Below are 23841 nucleotides of genomic sequence, written 5' to 3'. Positions count from 1 at the left end.
AGCAGAGGTTACAACGTCATTAACAGTAGATTATCTAATAACCAGAAGAATGAACATAGCATGTCAGCGATGGCAAGATCTTGCTATTTTGAGCAAATATTTCTCTAGCTGAGATATTTTGACAAAGAGCTTCTTTACTATTATCTGTTCTCAGCAAGCAGTTACGTCTACAACTCTAGAGTCAAGTTCCAGGTTTGGCAGGAAGCATCCTTTGGATAGACACTCCCGCATGACACAGAGTCAAAGGAACCATACATCTTGCATGACTCATTGCTTCTCTACTGTCAACACATAGCATTCTGCAGACACTAGACACTACTAATGACTGACATAAGGGAGGACAAGCAGCCTAGCGTAGCTATCAGTGACTCTGCAGACTCAACTAGCAGTTAATATGGTTTGAAATGGAAGAATTTAGTGTCTTTTCTTTGTGTGCATATATGTAGCATGTCTTAATAAAAAAAAAAAAAAATATATATATATATAAGAAAGTTTGGAGAAAATGCACATGCAAGTTTTAGAAAAATGTCAAGAGGCAGTCTCTGCAGATTTAATCTTCTGACCTTATGATATACCATTAAGACATGTATTATGATACTGTCTTTAATCAGACGATCACACAGCTCCCTCAGCACTTTCAAAAAAGATAAAGACAAAAGGCAGGTGGTAAAAATTGATTTAAAAAAACCGTAAGAGCAGAAATAATCAGACAGGCTTCTGGATTGTTGCTTCAGAAGTCTGGTATTCTTGTATCCTCATGTATCAAAAGCTCTGGCTGCTTTTTAAAGTCAGAATCTTGTTAGGGGAAAAAAAAAAAAATAAAAAAAAATTAAAAAAAATCTTTGCATCTTTAGAGGAATTACACTGAGACAGTGGAGCCCTGCATTAGCCTTTACAGCAAGCCAAGAGCACTCCAGTCTTCACCGACACTCCTGCAGTAATGAAGTGCAAGGACATACACACGACAAGGAGCCACAAAAGAGAGCTACACTAGGCAGCTGTCCAGGCATGTAAAACTGTGTAGGAACTGAGCTTGAAATCCCACTCATTTCTAGTGATAAAGAACTAGTATTCCCTACACCATAGGGAGGAGGATTAAAAAAACCCACAAAAATGAAAACACACACACATTTATTGGAGCATGACTGATTTAAGCCCATATAAACAATCAGAATCTATCCAAAACAATTATCAAAAAATCTGCATTTTCCATGTTTACAAAATTCTACAGTGATTCTATCTTTGAAAAGTAAGAAGTTGTAGAAAAAACATTCACTTTTCAGTACCAAAGCCTACATTTTTTGGCAAAGCTGAGTACTTGCCAATGACAAATTTGAAAGCCACTTTTGATGAAAAAGCAAACCCAGAGAATCACTTTTTTCTTCTTTTTGTCCTGTGTATTCTGCCATTTTTCAAGCAAGAAATGTAGTTCATATGTAAATTTTTCCTGAATACCAGTCTAACCATTGAAAAAAGTAAATATTTTCAGAGCACTGTATAATAATTTGGTAAGAATATCTAAATGATATTTAAAGTACAGTGGTAATTGAAAAGAATACAATATTAATCAATTATAACTTTTGCAGTATATTCTATATTTTCTAGGACAAAGTCAAGGAACAAATGAAAAACTGAAAATATTTGAGGTTATAAATACATAGTATTAGGTGAAGCAAAATAAAGTGCATAATAAAATTAATTCTACCAACAGTAATTTTTTTGTTTCATTAAGAGCTGAACACTATCCTTGTAGAGATTCCTGGAAAAAGATGGGCTGAATAAAGCCCTAGATAAAACTGTTAATCCAGACCAAGTATCTCTACCAGTACAGCTACTGGTTTGATGGCTGTTGCTCTTGATTAAACATGCCTGGCTCACAGTATAAAATATTTGTCAAGTTAATACACTAGGCCAAATTCACACATAGCTTAGTGATGAGCATATCCAAATGTTTGTTTTAATAGGAAACATGGGTGATTCACTTTGATCACTCTAATAATATTTATTTCTGCAACTGCGTGGAAAATAAAATTATATCAGCATCAAAAAAAACTTCTCAGAGGGAAGTTTTGCATTTTGAAATCAATTGAGCCGAATATGAAGCTGACACCATATTCCTGTACAACTATTTATTACTGCTTAATCAATAACGATGCAGTAATCTCAGTTTTTCTGTTGGTGTGAAATGCAGACAGATTGTCATCCTCAAAATATTGCTATGAGATAGGTGAACACTGTAAAAGAGTCAGAAAATGTAATGCACTCTAAGAGTGTATATATATATATATATATATATATAGATATATATATATATATATATATAAAAAGAGCCAGAGTGTTTGTGAGTAACAGAAATCTATACTTTTCTGGATTGGCCCCAAAAGGTTAAAGTCTAAAAGTCAATAAAAAAATTACATAGATTGTAGTAAAGCAAAGCCATTTTACACGATGATAGAGTTCAGCAATAACTAGCTGAGACATTTCAACAGATATCCAAGATGAACAGTCACGATGACTTGTTCACTAGACGCTTACTTCAAAGCCAAGCCATCTTCTCAACTCTGTTTTCAATACTGCTATCATCTGAACTTCCATCTCAACAGGCATTATCACTGACAGCAAACTACACTCCTTAAAAAAAAAAAAAAATAAATAAAAAAAATCAAATATGTAAAAGCAGATCTTTAATACTTTATTGTTTCCCATAAATCTTTCCTATTCTAGGCTGCAAAAGATGAGGCAACACAAACAGAAAAGTAACAGGGTCCTTTTGCTTTCAAAACAGTTATTGGAAAAGCTTTCAGAATTAAGGAGATTTTCAATGGCAACCTAAGGAGATGGCAGCAGTGACAACCACTTCCAGCCTATATTTATATTCCTCCAGGTGACTAGGAACACTGAAAAGTTTGTAACCTTTAATAATTTATCCAAACCAGAATCAATCTGACAGCTTTGTCAGACAGTGATCTGTGTTACCTGCTATTTTTGTATGGTGACTAGGAGAATGCAGCTGTAGTTTAATTTCAGTACTGCCATACAAACTAATAGGACAGGTGTCCTCAAATACTGAAGATATTCCGTGTCTTTTTTCACAATAACTATTTTTGTTTTCTTCAGACCCAGTGATAATCACCATCTGCATTTTTGTCACAACATGAAATTCAGTTATTCACAAAGTCAGTTTAACTGGTCTTGTGCCTGTGCTAGATAAACAGAAGGAAAACATGCTTTGAGTATAACAAATATCAGACTTTAAGACTTTCTTAAATTAATTTTTCCTCACATATAAATTCTAGCTACTAGTATTACTTATCAGTGTTCCTTGAAGAAGGAATAACTTGTATGTGAGTAAACATTCATAAAATGATATATTTTAAAGATACTGAGATAGCATCTGATATCATGCATATAATTGGCCATCTGTTTCTAGATTACATTTAACATAACATTTAATCACTTCCTATAGAAAAGGTAGTCAGACAGATACATATGCTTTAAAACTTTATTGGGAGATGGTATTGAAGAAAAAAGGGAGAAATGAAAAAGTAGTCAGGAAATTGATTTCTACTACATTTCTTCTTTTTTGACAAAATTTAAAATTGCAAATATAGGTGAGTAATGTGGAGGTAAAAGCTAGAAGGTATGACAAAGTAATCAAATCCAGAAAAGATCCCTGATTGAGCTTTGTACAGCCAAATATAAGGAGCTTTACAAAGCTGAAGTTTGGCATTTACAAATGCCAAACATCATCATCCAATTAATTTTTATGCTAATAATAAGAGAAATAAAAATAAGACACAGAAAATAAAACACAACAGAGAATATTCCAGGAATTATAGCAAGCTGCACATTTCCAATGAAGTAATCATACTTTTTAATGCTAGCAGTCTGGATGAAAAACTGATGAAAGACAGCAAAGCTACTACATTAATGTTTTTGCCAATGAAAACAAAACCATAATGGTGGCTACCAATAATTTCCTTGAGTCACTTGGCTGATACATAGTTTTCATGGACTGTTACTTTGGCAATTGCAACAGAGCTCCCATAAGCTAAGACTTTAAAAGCTGCCAGAAATGCATTTGCATGCCCATTTTATATTTAAATTTTAACAAATTTGGGTGACTGAAAACCAGGGCAGCTTTCAAAAACTTCAGTTTTTGAAACTCAGAATTGGTCTGTTGAAAGCTCACTTGCTTAAACAGAAAGACACTGGAGAGACAAAGAAACATCACTGACCTTTGATAAGCCCAGAAAGCACACCATCCTTTTGACAGTACCAGAACTGTTCTTCTGAAGACCGTAGATCATAAAGAATACATTTTAAATGTAAGGGATTTTTTTTTGTTATTGGTGGTGGTTTTCTGTGGGTTTTTTTTCTTGTCTAGCAAATGGTAGTAAGATCATAGCAACAGTAATCTGATGGATATGCAACAAATAAACCAAAACATCCTTCTTTCCCCCACCCCACCCAGATTCAAAGGACAGTGCAGCCAAAGAGAAGGGCAGATTAGGAAAAGAACAGCTCAGTTCTGCCTGTGGGATACCAGGGATGTAAAACACGAGACAACAGTCAGCAAAATATCCTTTCTGTGCAAAATATGGTTCAAGCACATTGAGAAGAGCATGCAGAAAAGCTGAATTAAAAAAAAAAAAAAAAAAAAAAATCTAAATTCAAAGATAATAGTATCTTTAGCTGTTCTGGAAATTGCTATAAGGAGCTATTGAAAGAAATAAAAAAGTCATAGAGGGATGCTCAAAAGCAAAAGACCACAATTTGGTGAGGAGCATTCTGTGTGCTGCCCTTGGCCCCTCACACATGGCATCCCATACCTGAAGGGGACACTACAACCCAGCCTGTGGCAGGTACAGCCCTGCCCTGCAAGGAGGGTGCAGAGCTAAGAGAATGAACAGAAAAGAGCAATGTTATGACAATTACCAGGCTGCTCAGATTTAGATTTGCTCAGTATTTCTCCTAGGCACAGAGAATGAGGAGTATACTTATTTTTTTGTTATTGTTGAAACTGGCTTTAAAAAGCTAGTTTGGTGTTGAGATAAAAGTAGTTTCTATAAGGAATCTTCTTAGGAATTTATTCATGTTTTAAACACAACTTTGTTTTGTAAAGAGGCCTTTGTCTTAGTGTCTGAATCTAAATTTTGGTAACAACAGTGAGTCAAAATCTAGTTAGCTAGATTTGTAACTAATCTTTGAACCACTTTACTAAAGAAGAAATTAAATAAAACCACTCCTGAAAGGGAAAGCATCAAGGGTTACAGCTTCAGATCCAGTTGCTACTGATTGATGTAATGACTTTGGGCAAGCAACTGACATTACTTCTATCCAGCTCAATAGCACACTAAACAAATTTCCAGTATAAGGCTGCTCTTAATACTGTTTATGCATCTGATAATTCTATCAAAGAAAACACATATTAGTCCAGTCACCTGAGTCCAGGTACATTTCTTTAGAGACTGCTTCTGTTTCACATATGTGGAGCTCAGGTCTCTTTTTCCTTTCTCTGTCCTATTCCTGCCCCAGAATAAGAGATAGATACATGTTCCCATTAGTCCTGGGCTGCTGGTGAGAGTACTCTTGCTCAACATGGCTGAGAAATGAAGTCTTCAGCCCCAGTCTGCTCAAGAAGCCAACAAATAGAAGCTTTTTTCTTGTGTGCACAAACCAACAAGTCACTATGTGAATAATGGCCAGCATGACAGCCCTTCTCCAGATACATCATGACAGAAAGGACTGAGCTTCGCATTGGTACCTAAAGAGCAATCTCGGTATCTGTGTCCAGCACAGGCTGGCAAGTACAGATCTTAAGCCCACACAGGCATCTAACGTGGGCAGTGGGTGCACACCTAAACCCAGCCAGGAAGGGAGATGAGATCCTTTCCCCATCCTCAGCAGCTCCCCAGGAGTACTTGTGCCAACCCTGCTCTCTGCAGAGAAACCAAGCAACTATAGCCTATGCGAGGACCCAAGGTAAGTCCATGGAATTTATTTAAATAGCTTTCATGATATTGACTATTTCTTAGCTTACCAAGTAACCAAAGCAGCAAATTAGTCTTCAGGCCTTACTAGCAGCTAAAGTAAGCTGGAAGACGAAGCAGAGAAGAGCAAACTAAGGGAAAATAATTTAGCCTAGGCATATCAACATCATACCAGTAAAGCTTCAGGGGATTTTAGCAAATGCTTAAATTTTGCATGGGATATTTCTCTGATGATTGAAAAGCTGCAGGAAATAAACACAGATATTTGTAAAGGAGTACTAAAATCAAGCTAGGAAAAATGAAGTTTAAAGCTCACATCAGTAAGAATTAAGCCCCCTTAAAATCAAAATAACACAATTTTTAATATATTCAGCAACTACAAAGCATGTACTGCTTGACAATAAAAATGAAAAGATAAAGAGAAAAGGAAAATTATTTGTTGTTTTTGTAAACTGAGCGAAAAGGCAAAAAAGAACAGGTTTCAGAAGTAGAAGAAACCTGCAAACTACCACCTTGTCTTAGCCAAAAGGTCTCTTACTGTGGGTAGTTTTTAAAATACTGCAGTTGCCCAAATGTAATGCACTTTTTCCTTTATTGTGTGCCTTGTTAATGTGGGCTTAGTTTTGCATTAAAAATCAACGTTTATACAATTCATGAATAAAAGCTTGTCTCACTGACATTATGCAGGGTCCTCAATTTATGCTGATTTCTTTATCATAAAATGTGAGCTGAAGCTTGAATGTTAGTAGACTTTCTAAATATATTCAAAATAAACTACAGACTGCTACAAGTTTTGTATTACTGATCTAAGCATATTAGATTCTTGAAGTGTGTTTGCTTGCTGCTGGAGCACGTAAGCTAAAAGTTTTTTTTTTTTCCATGTAGGCCACTCAAATGACTCATCTGACTTCCCTTTCATGTGAGCAAGCCACGGGTAACTGGAATGAAGAGAAATTTCTGCCAAAGGAAACATCAGTTCTGATGGTCAGCAATACGTAACATGTGTGTGCATGCGACATTCTGTCCATCCCCCTTGTCTCTAGAGACCACTCTGTTTCCCAGGGCACTGTCCTAGTGCCTCCAAATAATGGCCAGAACCAACGAGATCCCTGGTCAGCAAGATCCAGCAGCAGATGGTCTCCATCTGTATTCACTTCTGAAGTATAAAACAGCTTTGAAGAGGAGTTCTGTATTTCTGAGTTCCCAGCAGGGTCCTGGGTCTTGCCATCTCTACTCACTGCCCAGGTTGCTTTTTCTTTTCCTCTGCTCTCCTTCCTCTTTTTCCCAAATTAGCAGTCTGGCTTTAATAATTATAGTAGGAAGTGGCAGAATGACTGACCTTTCCCATTTAATTTCATGACACAAATATGAAACATTTGTCATTTACTCAGTTCACAGGTCTGCTAAAGACAAATTCACCTGTGACACATGCATCAAGATAAATTCATATCTCTTTCTAATACACTTCCATTAGTATCAAATTTATCATCCATTCTCCTAGAGTCTTGAGTACCACCCATGCAGCGTAGGAGAAGATGACTCTATTCAGCTCACCAGGATTCTAATTTAAAAACTCACAGTACACACACATTCAGAGCTATGACTTCATTCAGGCGTATTTGCTTAAGCTGCTGTCTCCTTTGTTGCAATGCAGAGCTGAAAATGGGCATGTAATCCATTGCTTATACGTACCCTTTATTAAACGTATTGTTTAAGACTCTGCTTGTGCCTAAGCTACATTTACTAATCTTTTCTCCAAGAAGACCAGTTTTCCAACTCAAGTTATAGAGATATGTGAGTTTTCCTTTGAAAGTCCCAATTCCATGATATATTGAGTGTGATCATGTATGCACTGCAGTACACCTTCACTACCTGACACCACGCCTTTAAATACAAATTTGATGTCAAATATGACATCTTTACACATCACTGAAACATATCCATTTTCTTCTCCTGTTAGATAAGCACACATACATTTCCTGTATATGTACACATATATCAAATAAATATTTCAAACTGGCATGCTTCCTTCAACCCTTCTATCCCATCTGACCCATGGATCTCTGAAAAACTGTTATTAATTTTGACCTCTTGGATTTCAGAGCAGTATAAAAATGGTTGATCTAGGGGAAGGACATCCCTGTGAAATTAAATTCCCAAAATTCAAATCAGTCACATCTGTGATGCATTTTCTTTCTTTTCCATCTCTCCTCCCCATTCCTTTATCCCCACAGCTCATGGTGGTTCTGTTACTACATCAGAGACTGGTTCTTACTTTCCTAACTGCACCTCTTGAATTCAATAAGCCTTACTGTCATTTCATTCACTTCTTGTCAATGAATTTTCTTTCACTGAAGAAACATTTCCCCAAGATGTGCAGTATTTCTTGGGAGCCTCTCTGCACACTTTTCTCCTGTTTTGCTGCAATAGAATGGATATTCCCACACAATTTTAACCACAGTTATCTATAAGAAAAAAGTTGATAGTCCAATGAAATGTAGGTGGATTTGTTTGGCTAGACATTACCTTGGCACCAAACAGATCACTGACTGACTAACTGCAACCAAGAAGATTCACTAAGCCTCAATGACATATGAAAGAACTAGAAAGAGTAATTCTGTCCAGAAATATTCTGTCTTTATTAGTAGCTACTTAGTAGGCAATTCTTGCTGCTTATATGGGTTACATTATAGCTATTTAAGCAACATTGCTCATAGCAGCAGCAACAGAACACAAGCTAATACAACAAGTATCAACTAAGCAGTGGCTCAATCTACCTGTCACTATCAAGACATTTCAAGGAAGTAATACAAGTTGGTCCCAAGTAGTGAAAAGATATGAACAGTGACAAAAGGAGGATACGAAAGAAAACGGCTCTCAAAAACTCCATGAGTGCCTGTCAGCTCCTGAGAAACACACACTCAGTCACCATTATGAGGGTAAATAGTCCTTATAAGGATGGATTTTATTAACTCTATTTCTCTATTTTACAGCTTTCTTGTTTACAATTATATCCATCTTATTACATAAGCAAGACTGAAGAAATAGCCTCTTTTATATTTTTCTTTTTTTCCTTTTTTTTTTTTCTATTTTTCCTCTTTTTTTTTTTTTTTTTTTTCCTTGATGTGTTGTGCAGATCCATCAGGAAATGCTATAGTTTAACAAATCTGGCTATGGCAGAGTGTATGCATGTGGTGTAAGCATCTACCTTTCCACTCCACTTTTCTTTAAACCTGGCCTGCTTCAGAAGCAGCACACTCCGTCATGCAGTGTATCTGCCAGGATAAGTGATAACAGTCCCTGCAAAGGAGTCTTTTATTCTCCAGATCCTCTGTCAGCATGCCACCAAAAGACACTATAGGCCTACAGCCAGTTCAGGCAAATCATTGGCTGCCTAATGAGTACAGCTTGCCTGTGCTATTGCACAGCTGATTACAAAGATGAAGGCATTGAAAGCAAATATAGAGGGTAGAAAAAGTAAAATAAATAAATAAATAAATAAATAAATAAATAAATAAATAATATATATATATATAGTTTGTCCATATTTTAACCTACTGTACACCTAGTATAAAGAAATACACACCAGATGTGCATGTGGGCAGAGCAACCATATGTATTCTGTGTATTCTAGGCACCTAATTTAGGACCTGATATTCTGTACTGAGTTAGTAGAGATACTGGTTCTTCCAGACCACGATACAGAGCACCTAAGTGAGCTAAATGCTAACAAAGAGCAGCGAATTCTCCCCCTGGGGGCACCTGCCTGCCTGTATCATCTTGATAGGCAGCTCAGGCACTGAGGTACCTGGTGGAAATTCCTCTCAGGTGCTAACATGGATGGGAAAGTATAGCAGCAAATAAAGAAAGAAGCAGAGAAAATGACACAGATCTCCAATAACACACACTAGAAAGACTTACTTTAAGATTATGCCAGCTGGCTAGTGAAAGAGCTTATATTACTTCTGTAATCATAGGGATACTAAAGAAGACACAAGAAGAAAGGGATTATAAAAGAAAATAACTACATGATATTTTGCAAATACAAGTACTCTTGTTAGAATTCCATAGACACATGTCTTCCCTAAGTGATTATTAAGTGCCTATGAAAACTGCTCTCCCTTTCCAAGGCCACCTTCCCTATGGTAGCACTACCCATGGTGGAAACCTTTTTCATGAAATCAGTAAGCTTGTCAAAGCAAGTATTTCTTTTCTTACATTGTAGAAAGATTAACTGAAATACAGGATTTTCTAACTTATTTTTAATCAAAAATGAGGGTGGTCTAATATTCCTTAAACAGCAGTGTGGAGGCAAAGTGTGGAGTGAAAATCTAGGTAGACCACTGCAACAAAAAGATGTGCCAATCAGAAACATTTATGTATATTTGTAAAACTACTTTTCAGCTCACCACCATCTCCTGCTGAGACAATTATCGATCAATATTCTGTCAAGTATAACATAATTCTAGAGATTTATTTTCTTTGTCCCTCGCCTTAACCTAAGACCTGCTGAATTTCAATTGAAGTAAATAAATCATCTTTACTTTTTGACCTTTTAAAAAATATTCACTAAGCACATTTCATCTTTATCAAATTTGATGTTCTAAAGGGATTCAGGTGGCTGTGTTATCATACTGACCTTATACAAGCTCTAGGATGGCTATGATGTAGAGCACAATACTTTCAGTAGAAATGAATTGCACACCATTGCACATGGATCACTTGGGTCTAGGTTGAACCTTACATAAGAGGCAGCACAAACCCGTGCTGCTCTAGGAAAGATCTGCACAATTAGGAAGAAAGAACTGGCAGGGAACACATCATTCATCAGTTCAGGTTCCTCACAAACACAAGCTGACAGATAACATGGAAATGCTCCTGGAAGATTACCCATCCCTTCCCTCAGCAAGCATGTCTCAGCACACTCCTCTCAACAGATGTCACATCTCCAAAATAAATGGTGCAAAAGCTCTAAGCTACAAGACTTCACTAAAGAAAATCAGAGACAACCCAGTGCCAGAGTCTCAGACCTCTGCATGAGCACAAGCCTTCTTCTCCACCTTCCTGATGGGTTTTATGGGTGAGAAATTGATGCAATTCTCTGTGAAATCATTTAACACCAAAAGAATGCAGCCCACTAAGTGGCCATCAGTGTGTTGTGGTAAGAACGGTGCCACCATGGCTTGGCCCCCTGAATGCCACCATTCACAGCTGGGCATTACCAACATAGGGAGTCATCTACAAGAGCAGACAAAATCTTGTTCTAAATTGTGCAGGTGGGCCTGGGGTGCAGAGGTTAGAATCAAGTTCTCCTAAAATCTAGAGAGGTCAAAACACAAGGTTTACATCTCACATATACTCCAGTTATAATAGACATACCTTCCAAACTGCTTCAGAGACAGTTGTTCTGAAGTACCCTTCTAGTACTTCTTGGTAATACCAGTTTTCACTTTTACAGAGATTTAATATATCTCAGTCAGTCAATAACAATTTTGTTTATCTTTTTTTAACACTGACTGTTGCTATTCCCCAGTTCTCTCTCAATCACCCAACCAGCAAGGATCTTCATTGCAGTCATTCTTAAACAAAAATGTAAAAGGGTTTTCTAATTCATATAAAAACATACTAGCAGTGTGTCAAAAGCCAGTTATTTTTAAATGGTATAATCACAAAATGAAATGTCAAATATTAACTGTTCAAACCATTCATCACTGTAGCTTTGTATAACTGTCTTGTCTTAAATTACTAAGGAAACTGTATGGAATAGTTGCTGCAGTTTCAAGAATAGTTTTCACATTCCAAGAAAAGTGAACGTTTGTTTTCATCCAGAAATCCAATTAGCCACCTCAAATATTGCAGAACCCCTAATTTACTCAAATTTTGAAAAATAAACAGAAAACAGCAATAAAAGAGAAATCTGCATGTACATAGAGGCATGGGTTTACATTCCGTAAGCCAGTCTAAACTGCCCACTATACAGATCTGAGCTGAGAGAAGCAAGTGCTTAAGAACATACACATGTGACTCACTACAAGAGCTAAAATGCCAAGAGGTGGTTCTTGAAAACACATTCATAGGTTTGGCATGGCCAACAAACCCTGTTCATTGCAAATGGTTTTCTCCACAGCTGAGTTTATATTACCTCTTGATGGCATTAGGATGGCACCGTGCCACTTCTGTATTCTTTGTTCCAAATTGGTCCCGTTCTCAGCAGAAGTGACAGCAGCCAAAGCACCACTAGAGCATCTGAGAAGCCTTGGTGAACTCTGATAATAGTAACCCCATTTTTAATTCTGCTGAGGTTAGAGAGAGACTGAGGAGTTAACATAAAACGCAACTTGGAAATATCCCCTGCACACCAATATTAATTGTGGCTGCTCTAGGTTGATGGGGACCTGCATATCTGGCCTTCTAGTGAGGGCACTCGGCATAATCCAAGAGACTCAGGCATTGTGCAGTCGGACAGTACCTTTCTTACTCACCTGCTACAAAGGCCAAGTAGTAATTGCTGGAAGTTCAAAGCCTCCTTATAGGCACTGCACTCTGAACAAGCATGTGAATAGTCCCACTTCATCACTGCTTCATTCCTGGTTTTATACCTGCATTAATTAACTGAAACCATGAGAGCTCCAGCATCCCCCGTTGATGTAATGCAGAGGAGGGTTACACTCATAACTTCTACCAGTGGTAGTTACGTATTTGTCTTGGGCAGAGAGGACCAGCTGTCCTGCACTAAGGCACTTGTCATGACAAATATAATACTGACATGGGACACACATAATTCTCTTTATAAGCAAGAATGATTGCAAATGCCAGGAACCAGGAAAAAAAAAAAAAAGAAAAAAAAAAAAAAAAAAAAGAACCACCACATTGTCCCCCCACTTTTTTTTTAATCAATTTGCAAAGAGCAGCACATTTCTGCAGCAAATAGAGCTTACTAAACCATCTGCCTTTTGTTATTGCCCTTATGCCTATCTGTGATATTATACAACAGATACCACATTATCGGTGTCCATAAATAACTTTTATTACTCGTCTAAAAAAGCACAGTTTAGCACGATGCAAAACAGACGTCATCTCTTCCAGTGGGTTGAGGACAACAACTTTCTTCTCTACCTGCCATTACAACCCTACCCCTGGGTGATGGCTTTCATTTAAATAAAAAAACAAAGGAAGGAAAAAAAAAAGTCATCCCAGACAGCAGCCCCTCTAAATATTGTGCTAAATATCGTGAGAGGTTGTCAGCACTAGAAACAGGCATTACAATGTAAATTGCTGAATACTGTATGCAGCTCCAGTTTGTTGTGGTTTTCCCTGTGCAAGTACCAAATTTACTGACAGCTCTGCACTCAGGAAAGCCAGTTTGATAAAATCCAAGACAACGAACTCTGTTTTCAGGATACACTGAAGCCCGTGTCTCGTGTTAACACTACCAGTGCCATCATCTGGTTTGTTACCAGCTGCTGCTGTCACTGCCTGGGACTGCTGTTAGTTTCAAAGAAAATAAAAACTTAACTGCCTCGGGGGCATGAAATGGGTGTGGCCAATAATTTAAATTTTTTTTTTTTAAAAAAAAAAAAGGGAAAAAACATTTTATAGCTAATGGCAAAAATAACATCCATATTTTCCATTCTTTTTTTTCAGACAAGCCTCTTATTCTTTTTTGTTCCTTTAGCTGCTCATGTTTTCATTTGTACACTGTCATTTACTCTGCCAATTGGAACAGTGATGTAATGACATACGACTGCCTGATATTCGGTGGCACTCACAGCACCTTTGTCACTGATGGCTCAAGTGCACAATGAACACTATCTTGAGTTTAATGTATTTGTGGCTTTGTGATAGCAGCAATGACACACAACAGGCTTTTTTTCTCCTTTTGTTTCTGTGCTCTGTAATAGAACAGCCTGCTCAGAGACTGCGACTAGAGAATAATGAAAAATGCTGGGCCATTGTTGGTCATGGCAAAAATTTGCAAACTTCACATTTTGTTTAATTATTGAAGAATGGCTTTTCAAAGATCCATGCATTGTTCTAAAGAGACATCGTAACATCTATCTTTCTTTCCTCACAAAAGCTTTTTATCTTCAAATGAGAATATACTCTTTGAGGTCCAATTAGTAGTCCACCTATGAAGAAGTCTAAAGGAATTTTTAATTAGTAAATTGACCCATGGTGTGAGTCACCTGGAAAGGAATTACATCATTTCCTAAGACAGTTAAGCTTTCTTAGGCAAATATTAGTCAGTACCTTAGATTCAAGACCCTCTGTCTCTTAGTGTTATCTTGTTCACGTAAACCAATTTCATTCCATACTGTGGGATCACTCAGACAGTAAATGTTATTCAAGGTGAACAGAGGCAGCCCTCTAACCCTTGTTCCCAGCCTTTAGCACAACTCTCACTAATCCAGAAATGTTACGCATCACTCATGGTTATTCTGCCTAAGTTCTACAAAATAAGAGTGTCACAGTCTATTCTTTCTACTACAAAGATACCACTGAAGATGAGCAGGCTTAACTATATAATGGGGTAAATGAAGGTGCATGCAGAAGAGAGGCTGGAATTTCATTCCCTACTGAGAAGCAACTCAAAGATCCCTATTTAGTCAATGGAAAGAGGCAATCACCTCCAGAGGGGACTCAGAGCATATTCATTACATGCTTATATAAGAAGGCATTTATCTCTCTCCCACCATCAGCAAATGGTCCCTCAATTTTACCTTCTGAAAGGTGATGTGACATATAAACATGACAGGCACCAGCCTTTTGATATGCCTCTCAAGAATAATAGAATTAACCTCATACTCTACCTTTGTACAAAACTCTGCTAATGAGAATTCCTTCATAAGGAAAGAAGGGTGAGGAAACCAGACTTCAATGTTATGGTATTAATATAGGACATGATAGTGTGTTCCTACTCCCATTCACACACACCAATAACTTGCCAGGTATATGCAACTGATGAATTGCCACTAGAGATGTAGCCAGACTAACATCCCAAATGAGAAAAAAAAAAAACCAGGAAAAAGTTAAAAAAAAATAGAAAAAAAAAAAAAAAAAGGAAAAAAAAGACACTAACCTGAGCCCTGTTGTTAGAAAGCTAACACTTCAAACAGCACAGGAAAAATCTAAGATTCATTTATGATGTCATATAAATGGTACTTTTACTGATTTTAGCAATCAGTACAATAATCAGCATTTCTTATATATGTTACATCGTTTCACAGGCAGCACAGAAGCAAGTTTGTGTATAAGAGGTAAAGCTGAGCCTCAAATGAAAGACATTTTCAAGGTATCTGGATATATGTAAACATTTAAGAGGGAATCAGCAGAGCCCTGAACTGATAAACATTTCTCATAAGTTATGTATGAATTAAAATCAAGGTTTTATTAAAAATGCATAAGTATGATCTGTGGTGAATAGAACTATTAGCTATGCATGTTTACTTTTTACTGAACACAGAAATCAGTAATTTTTCCTCTAAATGTCATTTCTATCAGAGGGTTATGGAATGATAAAATGCTGAAACAATTCTCTGATGCCATCCAGCTGGTACATACACATCTGGGAAGAGGGCATAAAATAACAAACTGCAAAATGTTTATTTGCCACAGGGGCAACAAAATATTTCAAATATTGTGCCCATTTGACTTTACAAGCCAGGTAGCACTCAACAGCCCCTCTCTTTCACTCACCATAATAAAAAATAAATAAGATTAATCTGGATTACAATAAACTATTTGATCCCTTAAAATTATTATGTTTTCAGCATAGTCTTCATGATCACACATTATTTACGGTGGTCCCTGTCTTCCTCACTCCTGCTGGAAGCTACATAAAATCACCTAAATACCAAAGTGAGCATAAATTGGTTTTATCAATTTGATTTTAGCATCAATGAGTAGTTACAGAAAAATGGAAGGCATTATCTTGGGTGGTTTTGGGGGTTTTGTGTATGTGTGTTTGTTTGGGTTCTTTTAGGGGATCTTAAGGGAAGTATGCAAAAAAGCTGACATTGTTCTGGTGAAACCAGGTTCCTTAGTTTCTCCTTCTGCAGTCAATGAAATGACAAATACCTTTCCAAAACAGCAGTTCTCAATGTGGTGATCATATACAGTCCTGTAGATCACAGACAGTCCTTAACATCCAATAGTCCTCAATAAACAGACTAGTGAAAATGGAAGAGAGGGGAAAATGCAAATAATAAGCATTATGGATGGCAAAAAAGTATAAAATAAATATGTGGTTTCTTCTCCCCCGCACCTCCCAAAAAGCCTCCTTCACTTAAAACCACAAAAAGCCTTCACTTAAAACAGGACTCTAAAGGGCAGTTTAGGGAAGGAAACATTAGGCACTCTGACATATCCCCTTTTTTGACTATAGAGGAGCCTGGAGGGATTATCCCGATTGAGCCAGACCATCAATACTCTGACATCAAGACTCATCAATATCCACCCAAATGCAAAAACACTTACTATTGTTATTATCTACTAAATGTCATTTAAATTCAAAAACATAAGCAAATCTTGGAGAAGTCCATTGACACACTTTTTCTTATAAACTGTCACTGGGCATAGCTGTCCCTTTTGGCACTGTGCACCTTGGATAACCTCTCGGGCTCCCAGTGGACCATGGGACCAAAAAGGCAGTTTGGAGAGTATGGGGATATCCAGATAGTTCACTGGGCACTGACATCAGCCTCCAGAGCAGACCACTGGCCAAATCTCTTCAGTCCCTGAGCCCAGGAAAGTTTCTCAAAACTTCACACTAGCTGAAACTAGATGTTGAGACCCATGTCATCAGATGCACCAGAGTGTTGTGAAGACCTCAACAGGATTTAGACTCTTTCCTGGAACAAATCTACTTCACACCAAGTACTTGTTTACAAGCCCCATATGCTGCACTCGCATTGTATACATTCCCACCATAGAGTCACTACCAACTCAAAACATTGTGTTTCTGCTTTGAACCATTCTGCAATGAACTCTGTTCCTTTCTGTTGACTGCAGAGAGATTTCTTTCCACTGACTACAGGGAGTTTTTAGTGTTTTCTTTTTAAATGCTTACTTAGTGCAAAAAAAGTCACCTGCTGCTCATCATTCAAGGTGCTGGCTCAAATCTCTGTCAATGGGAAATTAATTCCTACTGCCAAAGATTTGCCTCATGGCTATACAAGAAGAGTAACTCAGCTAGATATTCTGGGTCACTATATTCAGGTACTTTATTCAGCTCCTCTCAATCTATTCAAACTTTTCCCTCCTACCCATCATCAGAGTATCTGAATGTTGAGTCTGCTCACTGAACTCTAAAGGAGTTCAGCTTCAAAAAGCAGTGAATTAGGCTTGTTATTCAGCCGATATGAAATCTTTTATTTGTAACTTAAAACAACATACTCTGCTTTTCTTGAAATGCATGATTGGTTATTCACAATTATTATTCATTCACACTTCTATGAAAAAATTGTACTGTACTATTCACAGTGAAAGTCATGCTACTAAAAATTAAGTGACATAACGGACTGTTACCTCTGACATCCATTTTTTGTCTGCATCACTGTTGACCTCAAGTTATGAGAAAAAATAAAACTACCAGTTTGGTTATGGTTCTTCAGTATTTTATCTCAAAAACAGAATAGAAAAAGAGTGTTTACTTTTCTACCAAGGTCTCATTGAAACCTAAAAAGGTTGCTACATATTTCTTTCTTAGCAGCAAAAGATGTTAACTCTCTGAACTCATGATCAAGTCCTTGTTTTATATATTTCCAGCAACACCTCAAAATCTACTTCTTAGTGTTATACAATAGCTTCCAAACACACATCTGCTCAAAGTCTGCCATTCACAGGACTGTCTCCTTTTCATTACTAGTGGGATCACAATGTTTTTGGATACAATGAAAGTATGACTTTCACTTTCTTTCCTATCAAAATTGAAACAAAGCAAGGAGCAGAATTTTAAACAAGCACAGACACAAGTTGTTGATACAGTCACAATTTAAAAGGCAATACTTCTATTTAAGTACTATCCAAGACACAGAAACCAGTTTTTTCAACTCTCTTTTCTAGTCTGATAAACCTACAGATCTACAGGTTAAGAACAGTAACAACATCACTTTCCATTCCATATGAAAGCCCACTTTTTTAATCTCCCTTTTTGCTAGCAGAGAACACAGGAACATGTATGTCATCAGAATCTTCCATTGCAGACACTTTGTTCCTAAAGCTGCTATTGAAAACCATTGGAAACAGCAACAATGAAACACAATTAAAACACACACTCAAAAAGAAAAAACAACTCTTCCCAAAATCCAACAATTAAAAGCAAACAGCAAAATTTCACTGCTGCTTCCCTATAGCAAACATGGAAAAATAAACTTGCTACGTACACTAGTTTTGCGATTTGGAGTGCTATTGGAAAGTAACCCGATGATGTGCCTGGTATGAGAGCCTATACTAATAGAAAGATGTTCATTTTTACATAAAACTGCAAAGTAACTAATTCTAGGGAGTCTCTGGTGTGAATGCCTCTGCTTGGCTCTCACAGAGGCCTCAGCCTCATCTGGCAAACCTCACTCTTCGAAGGTGCAGAGACAAGTCACCCTGCAAACTGTTAAAAAGTGAGTTTTTCCCCAAGGAAAGATATTAATGGTATTAAAGTCTGCTGAACTTTGTAGGTAGATTTGTGATATAGACTAGAACTTGCCATGATCGTCAATCCTGAAGTGTCTGAGCATAAAAATGTTTGCTGATTATGCTTTAAAAAGGCAAAACAAACATTTACAGGACTAACCACTGAGGCAGACTTTTTTCTCTAAGAACCAAGCTCTGCTCTCTGTAGTTACATGTACCATTGTTTTATAATGCGTGTGAGAACTGTAAGAGTACAGGACATTCTTCAATCTTACATTGTGTGTGCAATATAGATTACAGGCACCTCTGATGACATCAAAAGAAGACACAGAAGACATATGGTAGACACTACTTCCAAATTTGTAAGGAGTTCAATGCCTGAATTTCAGTGGTTCTATCACTTTATTTGCCACAGATCAAATATGTGCCTTGGTGTGCAACAACGTAACTAAATATATGTTTGCAGACATGGTCATCACAGTAAGTATAGAAATCACCTCAGTTGATACAGTTTTTGAAATAAAGCATATGAATTTTGTCTTAATTCGCATTATTTATTCCTGGATAAGCACAGGACAAGGATATTTTCATGCAAGCTGTTAGCATTTTGATTTTTTTTTTTCATTAACTCAAAGCAAAGGTGAAGATTGGGCCTCTGTTAGCAAAAGCAACTAAATCTAGGTGCCTTTGTCATTCGATTTGGCCACAATGACACATCTGGACAAGGGCTTCAGCCACTGGAAGAGGTCACAGAGAGATACAGCCAGGCTGTGTGTCAACATGCTTATGCCCTAAACAATGAGGTGCTAGTGAAGAAAAGACAATGCAAACATCATACACTGATGCCTGTGACAGACAGATTTTTCTGAAACTGGGGAGTTTGTGCCCTTTATAAGATGTTTATTTATAACATCAGACTGAATACCCCAGAATCACTAGTTGAGTCTTGATATACATGTTCACAAATTTTATATCATTTTTTAATATTTACCTAGAATATCTGAACTGTATTACAATTTACTTAAAAAAAAAAAAAAAAAAAAAGAGTACAGGCAAAATGTACAGAAGAATTATATAAATAAATTCAGATAGAAACAGAGAAGCCAGTGCAAAGGCTGAATTATCTGTTATCTAATTAGCCTTGGGAGTGTGGCTGTCGTTGCCTGATGGATAGAAACAATAAGACAATGATTTCTGGAGACTTCAAGTTTCCTTATGAAATGTTGTCCTTTGTCACCACTGCACTTGGGAAGAGAGCTTCTAAGCTGAAAATGTGCAGTACTTTTTGCTGTTTTGCCACTGCTCTGAGCTTTCCCAAGTAGTGATAGAAGACACATAAGAAGTTTCAAACTGGCATCCATGGGGCCCTTGAAGCCTTCTAGAAAGCACTGAACCAACAATAATCTTGACAGTTTCACCTTTGCTGTTCTTGCTATTAAAAAGTCTAAGCAACAAGATATTAGTGTTACTGATGTAAGCTATTAATAGAAAAGGAGACACCCAAAAATAAAGAGGTTTAAAGGACAAAATGCAATAGCAGAGAAGTCTTTCAATGCAACCAACATGGTTGACGTAAAAACCACCAGAGCCCCTAATGCCTGGGTTTCTCTTCAGAAGCACAAAGTATTCAGGACACCAAAATTAGTATCTTAAAGAAACAAAAAGATATTTTGAGATTACTATCATCGTATACAGAAAGCAATGCCTTGTTCCTAACATCAGCAAAATTAGCTCTTACTTGCTGTTAATTCTTCTCATTGGCTACAAATGCAGAAGAAAATAAGCTGTCAAAGGTTGTTTTCCATAGCACAAATGAAAGCACAAACAGGAAGGTATACATATGTTAATAAGCAGGGGAGCAACGATCAGTATGCCCTTGAGAGTAGAAACATTCCTTGAGGTTTCCGATAATCTAGTAGAGTACATTGCCTTAGCTATAAGCATTTAAAATGCATTTATGAAAATAATTCTGCTTGTGCGGGGTCTCTCAAGCTGATGTAGCTCTACTCCTGTACCATTATTCGAAACAACTATCTTTTTCTGCCCATTCACTGACACCTACCTCATCTATATATGCACATTATGAAACAAGTTCTTGAGCTGCAGTATTTCTCAATATTACTTATTGTATATTGCCTACAAAGACCAATTAGATCACCACACCCTAGCTTTGCAGACAAAATATTCTCATTTTAAAAAAAAAAAAAAAATGAAGAAACCTTTCTTTTTACACAACTTTTTCCCCAAATGAAAGTATATTTTCTACTTCAAACATGATCATTTTAAAACTGAAACCCAGGTAACAGTAATAAAACACCTTCATGTTAAGAATTTCATGCATTTTTTTTTAAAGTATGGTTATCATTGTAGAAATGTTTCCCACCCCCATCTCTCCATAACAGATAACTTCTTCATCCTTTGTGTTTCATTTGCATCTGCATTAACATGGCTGCTAATTTGAGGATGAATCTTGACAGCATGTGCTCCTTTAAGTAGCCTTTACCTAAGAAGTAGTGACAACTGATCAATCAACCCATAGGCCTGCTTAGGAGAGCTAAATCTCCTTGACTTAAAACTCATGACCTATTCCCATCTGATGGTATATGGCACATGAAGGAATATGGCAAGTGATTTTAATCAAGTGCAAAGAGATAATTTTTTCATTTTCAGCTACTTTTTCTCAGGTAAATGATTATTCCTGCTTTGAACCCATCTAAATAATATTACATAGGCCAAGTAGATTCAGAAGTTGGCATTGCTGATAGCAAATCCTTTTCTTAGTCAGGAAAAAATAAAGTTTGCTTTTATGTTATGAAAATATGTTAAAAGTTTGCTTAAACTAGTCCAGAACACAATTTCACTTTTTAAAATATACATATTTGACAATGTAGTTTACAACCACTGTTAAACAGTAAAGAGTAATGCTACAATTCTACAGCAGCTTACCTGTTCATCCACCTGCTGACACATTGCTATGGGGCATTTCTATTGAAGTTTTTACTATGAGTTTTGTTTGTGTTTGCTAACTCATGGTGACAAAAATACATTTTCTTTCACAGCCTTTAAAAATAATAATAATTTAACATCTTAGCAGATTACACAGTTATCATAACCTCCTGTTCTTTCAGTGCAGTTTAAAAAAAAAAAAAAAGAAAACAAACACCAAAACTCAATCTTTTACCTGTAAGAAGTACAATTTAGACTTTTTTTTGCTCCCTTTGCAGACAAAAAAAAAAAAAAAAAGTATGCCTCTGAAACTTAAATCGATCTGAAGAACTTCAGTGATTAATTTTATGTTTCCAAATTGCTGCAAAAGGCTACATTCCTACCATTCCACTCAAGATTCACTACTTGTATTCAAGATTCTTTTTTTAGACAGCGTGCATGAATAAATCACATCTGATAAGATACATCCAGCTACAAAAAAATCAGATAACTTAGATGGAGAACAGCATATACAAATAAAATGTTTTCCACAATACAAAAGGATTAGGGGTTGATTACAACCAACAGAAAGACCACAGGCATTTTGAATTTCTGATCTGCTAACACATCTTCCTTTTTCTGCCCTGTTTTACTGATTTTGGTCCTTGAAATCTACTGGGCTTTTTCTTCTGTAGTTCTCTTAGTACCTGTCTGCAGGAGAGGAATTGGCAACAACGCTGGTTGCTATCGATACCGACTAACACTTTCTCAGCAAAACTATTCAGTAAGAGGTAGAGAGTTGGAGTAACATGGATTATTTCCTTCCTTCTATAAGGTTAACTGCTTAACAAAGGTGCTTCCAGCAGCTCTTCTGTCAGCACATGAACACTTGGTCTAATGAAAATAAGAAATGGGGCACACTTCATTGATAGGTCTTCAGCTGTGTGACACTACATTCCAATCCACAGGAATTCTATACATCGTGTATCGGATTTGATAACAATAAAACAATCCATGTACATATTAGATGAAGAGACGTTTCTTTAGTTTCTTAACTTTAAGTCTAGTTACTTTTAAAGCGCAACAATACAACTGCACAGTCTAACAGTCTTTCTGACCAGATCTATTTTTAGGCAGCCTCTTTGTTATTGTATCTTAGCGCCCACTTTTCAAACTTGGTCCTAGTTTAGCTGGTAGCTGAGCTTACAAGAGCTGCCACATGTCTCCTCTATAGGTAAGTGTAAACATATAATTGTTTTATTTTTGTAACAACATAATGTTAACATACAATGTTAACATACACTGCCTAAGAAGTCTGAAAGGGAAAAAGGCAAAAAGATACACCTCTCAAGAAGAGCTCAGGCATAATAACTTCACACATACACACACCTGTGTGGCAAACTGTTTGCAATCTACGCATCACCCCTGACACGGCCGCGTCCTCGCTTTACATAAGGCCAGCCAAACACCAGCCTGCCAGAGGAAGTCAGGTACCAACTTGAGGCATCGCTTGGGAAAACTGCCCGAGTTTATTAACTCCGCCGTGTGCCCACCGCAGCCTCCCTGGCAAAGCTTCCGCGAAACTACCTGTAACGCAGCCCTTATTTCCCACCCTATTTTCCACGCCTTTCTCCATCTCGGCCCCCGCGCCCACTCCTCGCCCAAAGCGCGGGCGCTGCCCTCCCCCTTCCCAGCCCCCTCGCCTCCCTGGGCTCCCTCTCCGGGCAGCGGGGGAGCCGTCCCACCGCCCCCTCCCTCCTTCCTTCCCCCCCCTCCTCCGCGGGCCGCCCCCGCCGCCACTCACCAGCTGCGCGCAGCACACCGCCACCAGCGTGCACCGGCCGCTGCAATAGCCCATGGCTCCCGGCACCCCGCGCCGCCGTCCCGCGCCGCGCCCACTCAGGCGGCGGGAGAGCACCGCCCGGCCGCCGCCCGGCTCCCGCCTGCCGCCGCCGGCGCGCCCCAGCCCGGGACCCGCATGGGGGCGCGCCCGCCGCCCGCCCTAGCCGCGGCCGCACCGCCCGCCGCCTCGGCGGCCGCCGGCAGCGGGGCCGGCTGCCCCCGCGGAGGGCGGCAGCGCCGGGGGGAGGGCGGCGGCAGGTGCCTGCAGGAGCAGCCGCGCTCTGCCGCGCAGCCCCAGAGGCATCTGGGCTTCAAAGTTTGCCCCCTCAACTCCGCTCGCAAACCATCCGGGCTCGCAGCCGTCTGCGGCGGGGGGAGGCGGGGGGAGGAGGGGAGGAGGGAGGGACGGGGAGGCGAAACAGGCGAGGCAGGCGGCGGTGCTGCTGAGCTCAGT

General features: G+C 38.2%; 1 protein-coding gene across 2 annotated transcripts in view; it reads right to left on the bottom strand.

Moving 5' to 3' along the window:
- NKAIN2 (sodium/potassium transporting ATPase interacting 2) overlaps positions 1 to 23403 on the bottom strand; it is a gene marked incomplete at both ends in the record, with an annotated part of 531305 nt that extends 507902 nt beyond the window's left edge. For both annotated transcript variants that reach the window (XM_080340969.1, XM_080340970.1), the window contains one exon: positions 23350 to 23403. In XM_080340969.1, the coding sequence (XP_080197095.1) occupies positions 23350 to 23403 (54 nt within the window). The remainder of the gene's footprint in view (positions 1 to 23349) is intronic.
- Between the last annotated feature and the right edge of the window lie 438 nt (positions 23404 to 23841).

The sequence above is a fragment of the Nesoenas mayeri genome, assembly GCF_963082525.1.
Source record: "Nesoenas mayeri genome assembly, chromosome: 3".
NCBI classification, from domain to species: domain Eukaryota; kingdom Metazoa; phylum Chordata; class Aves; order Columbiformes; family Columbidae; genus Nesoenas; species Nesoenas mayeri.
This window is presented reverse-complemented; position numbering and strand designations above follow the sequence as displayed.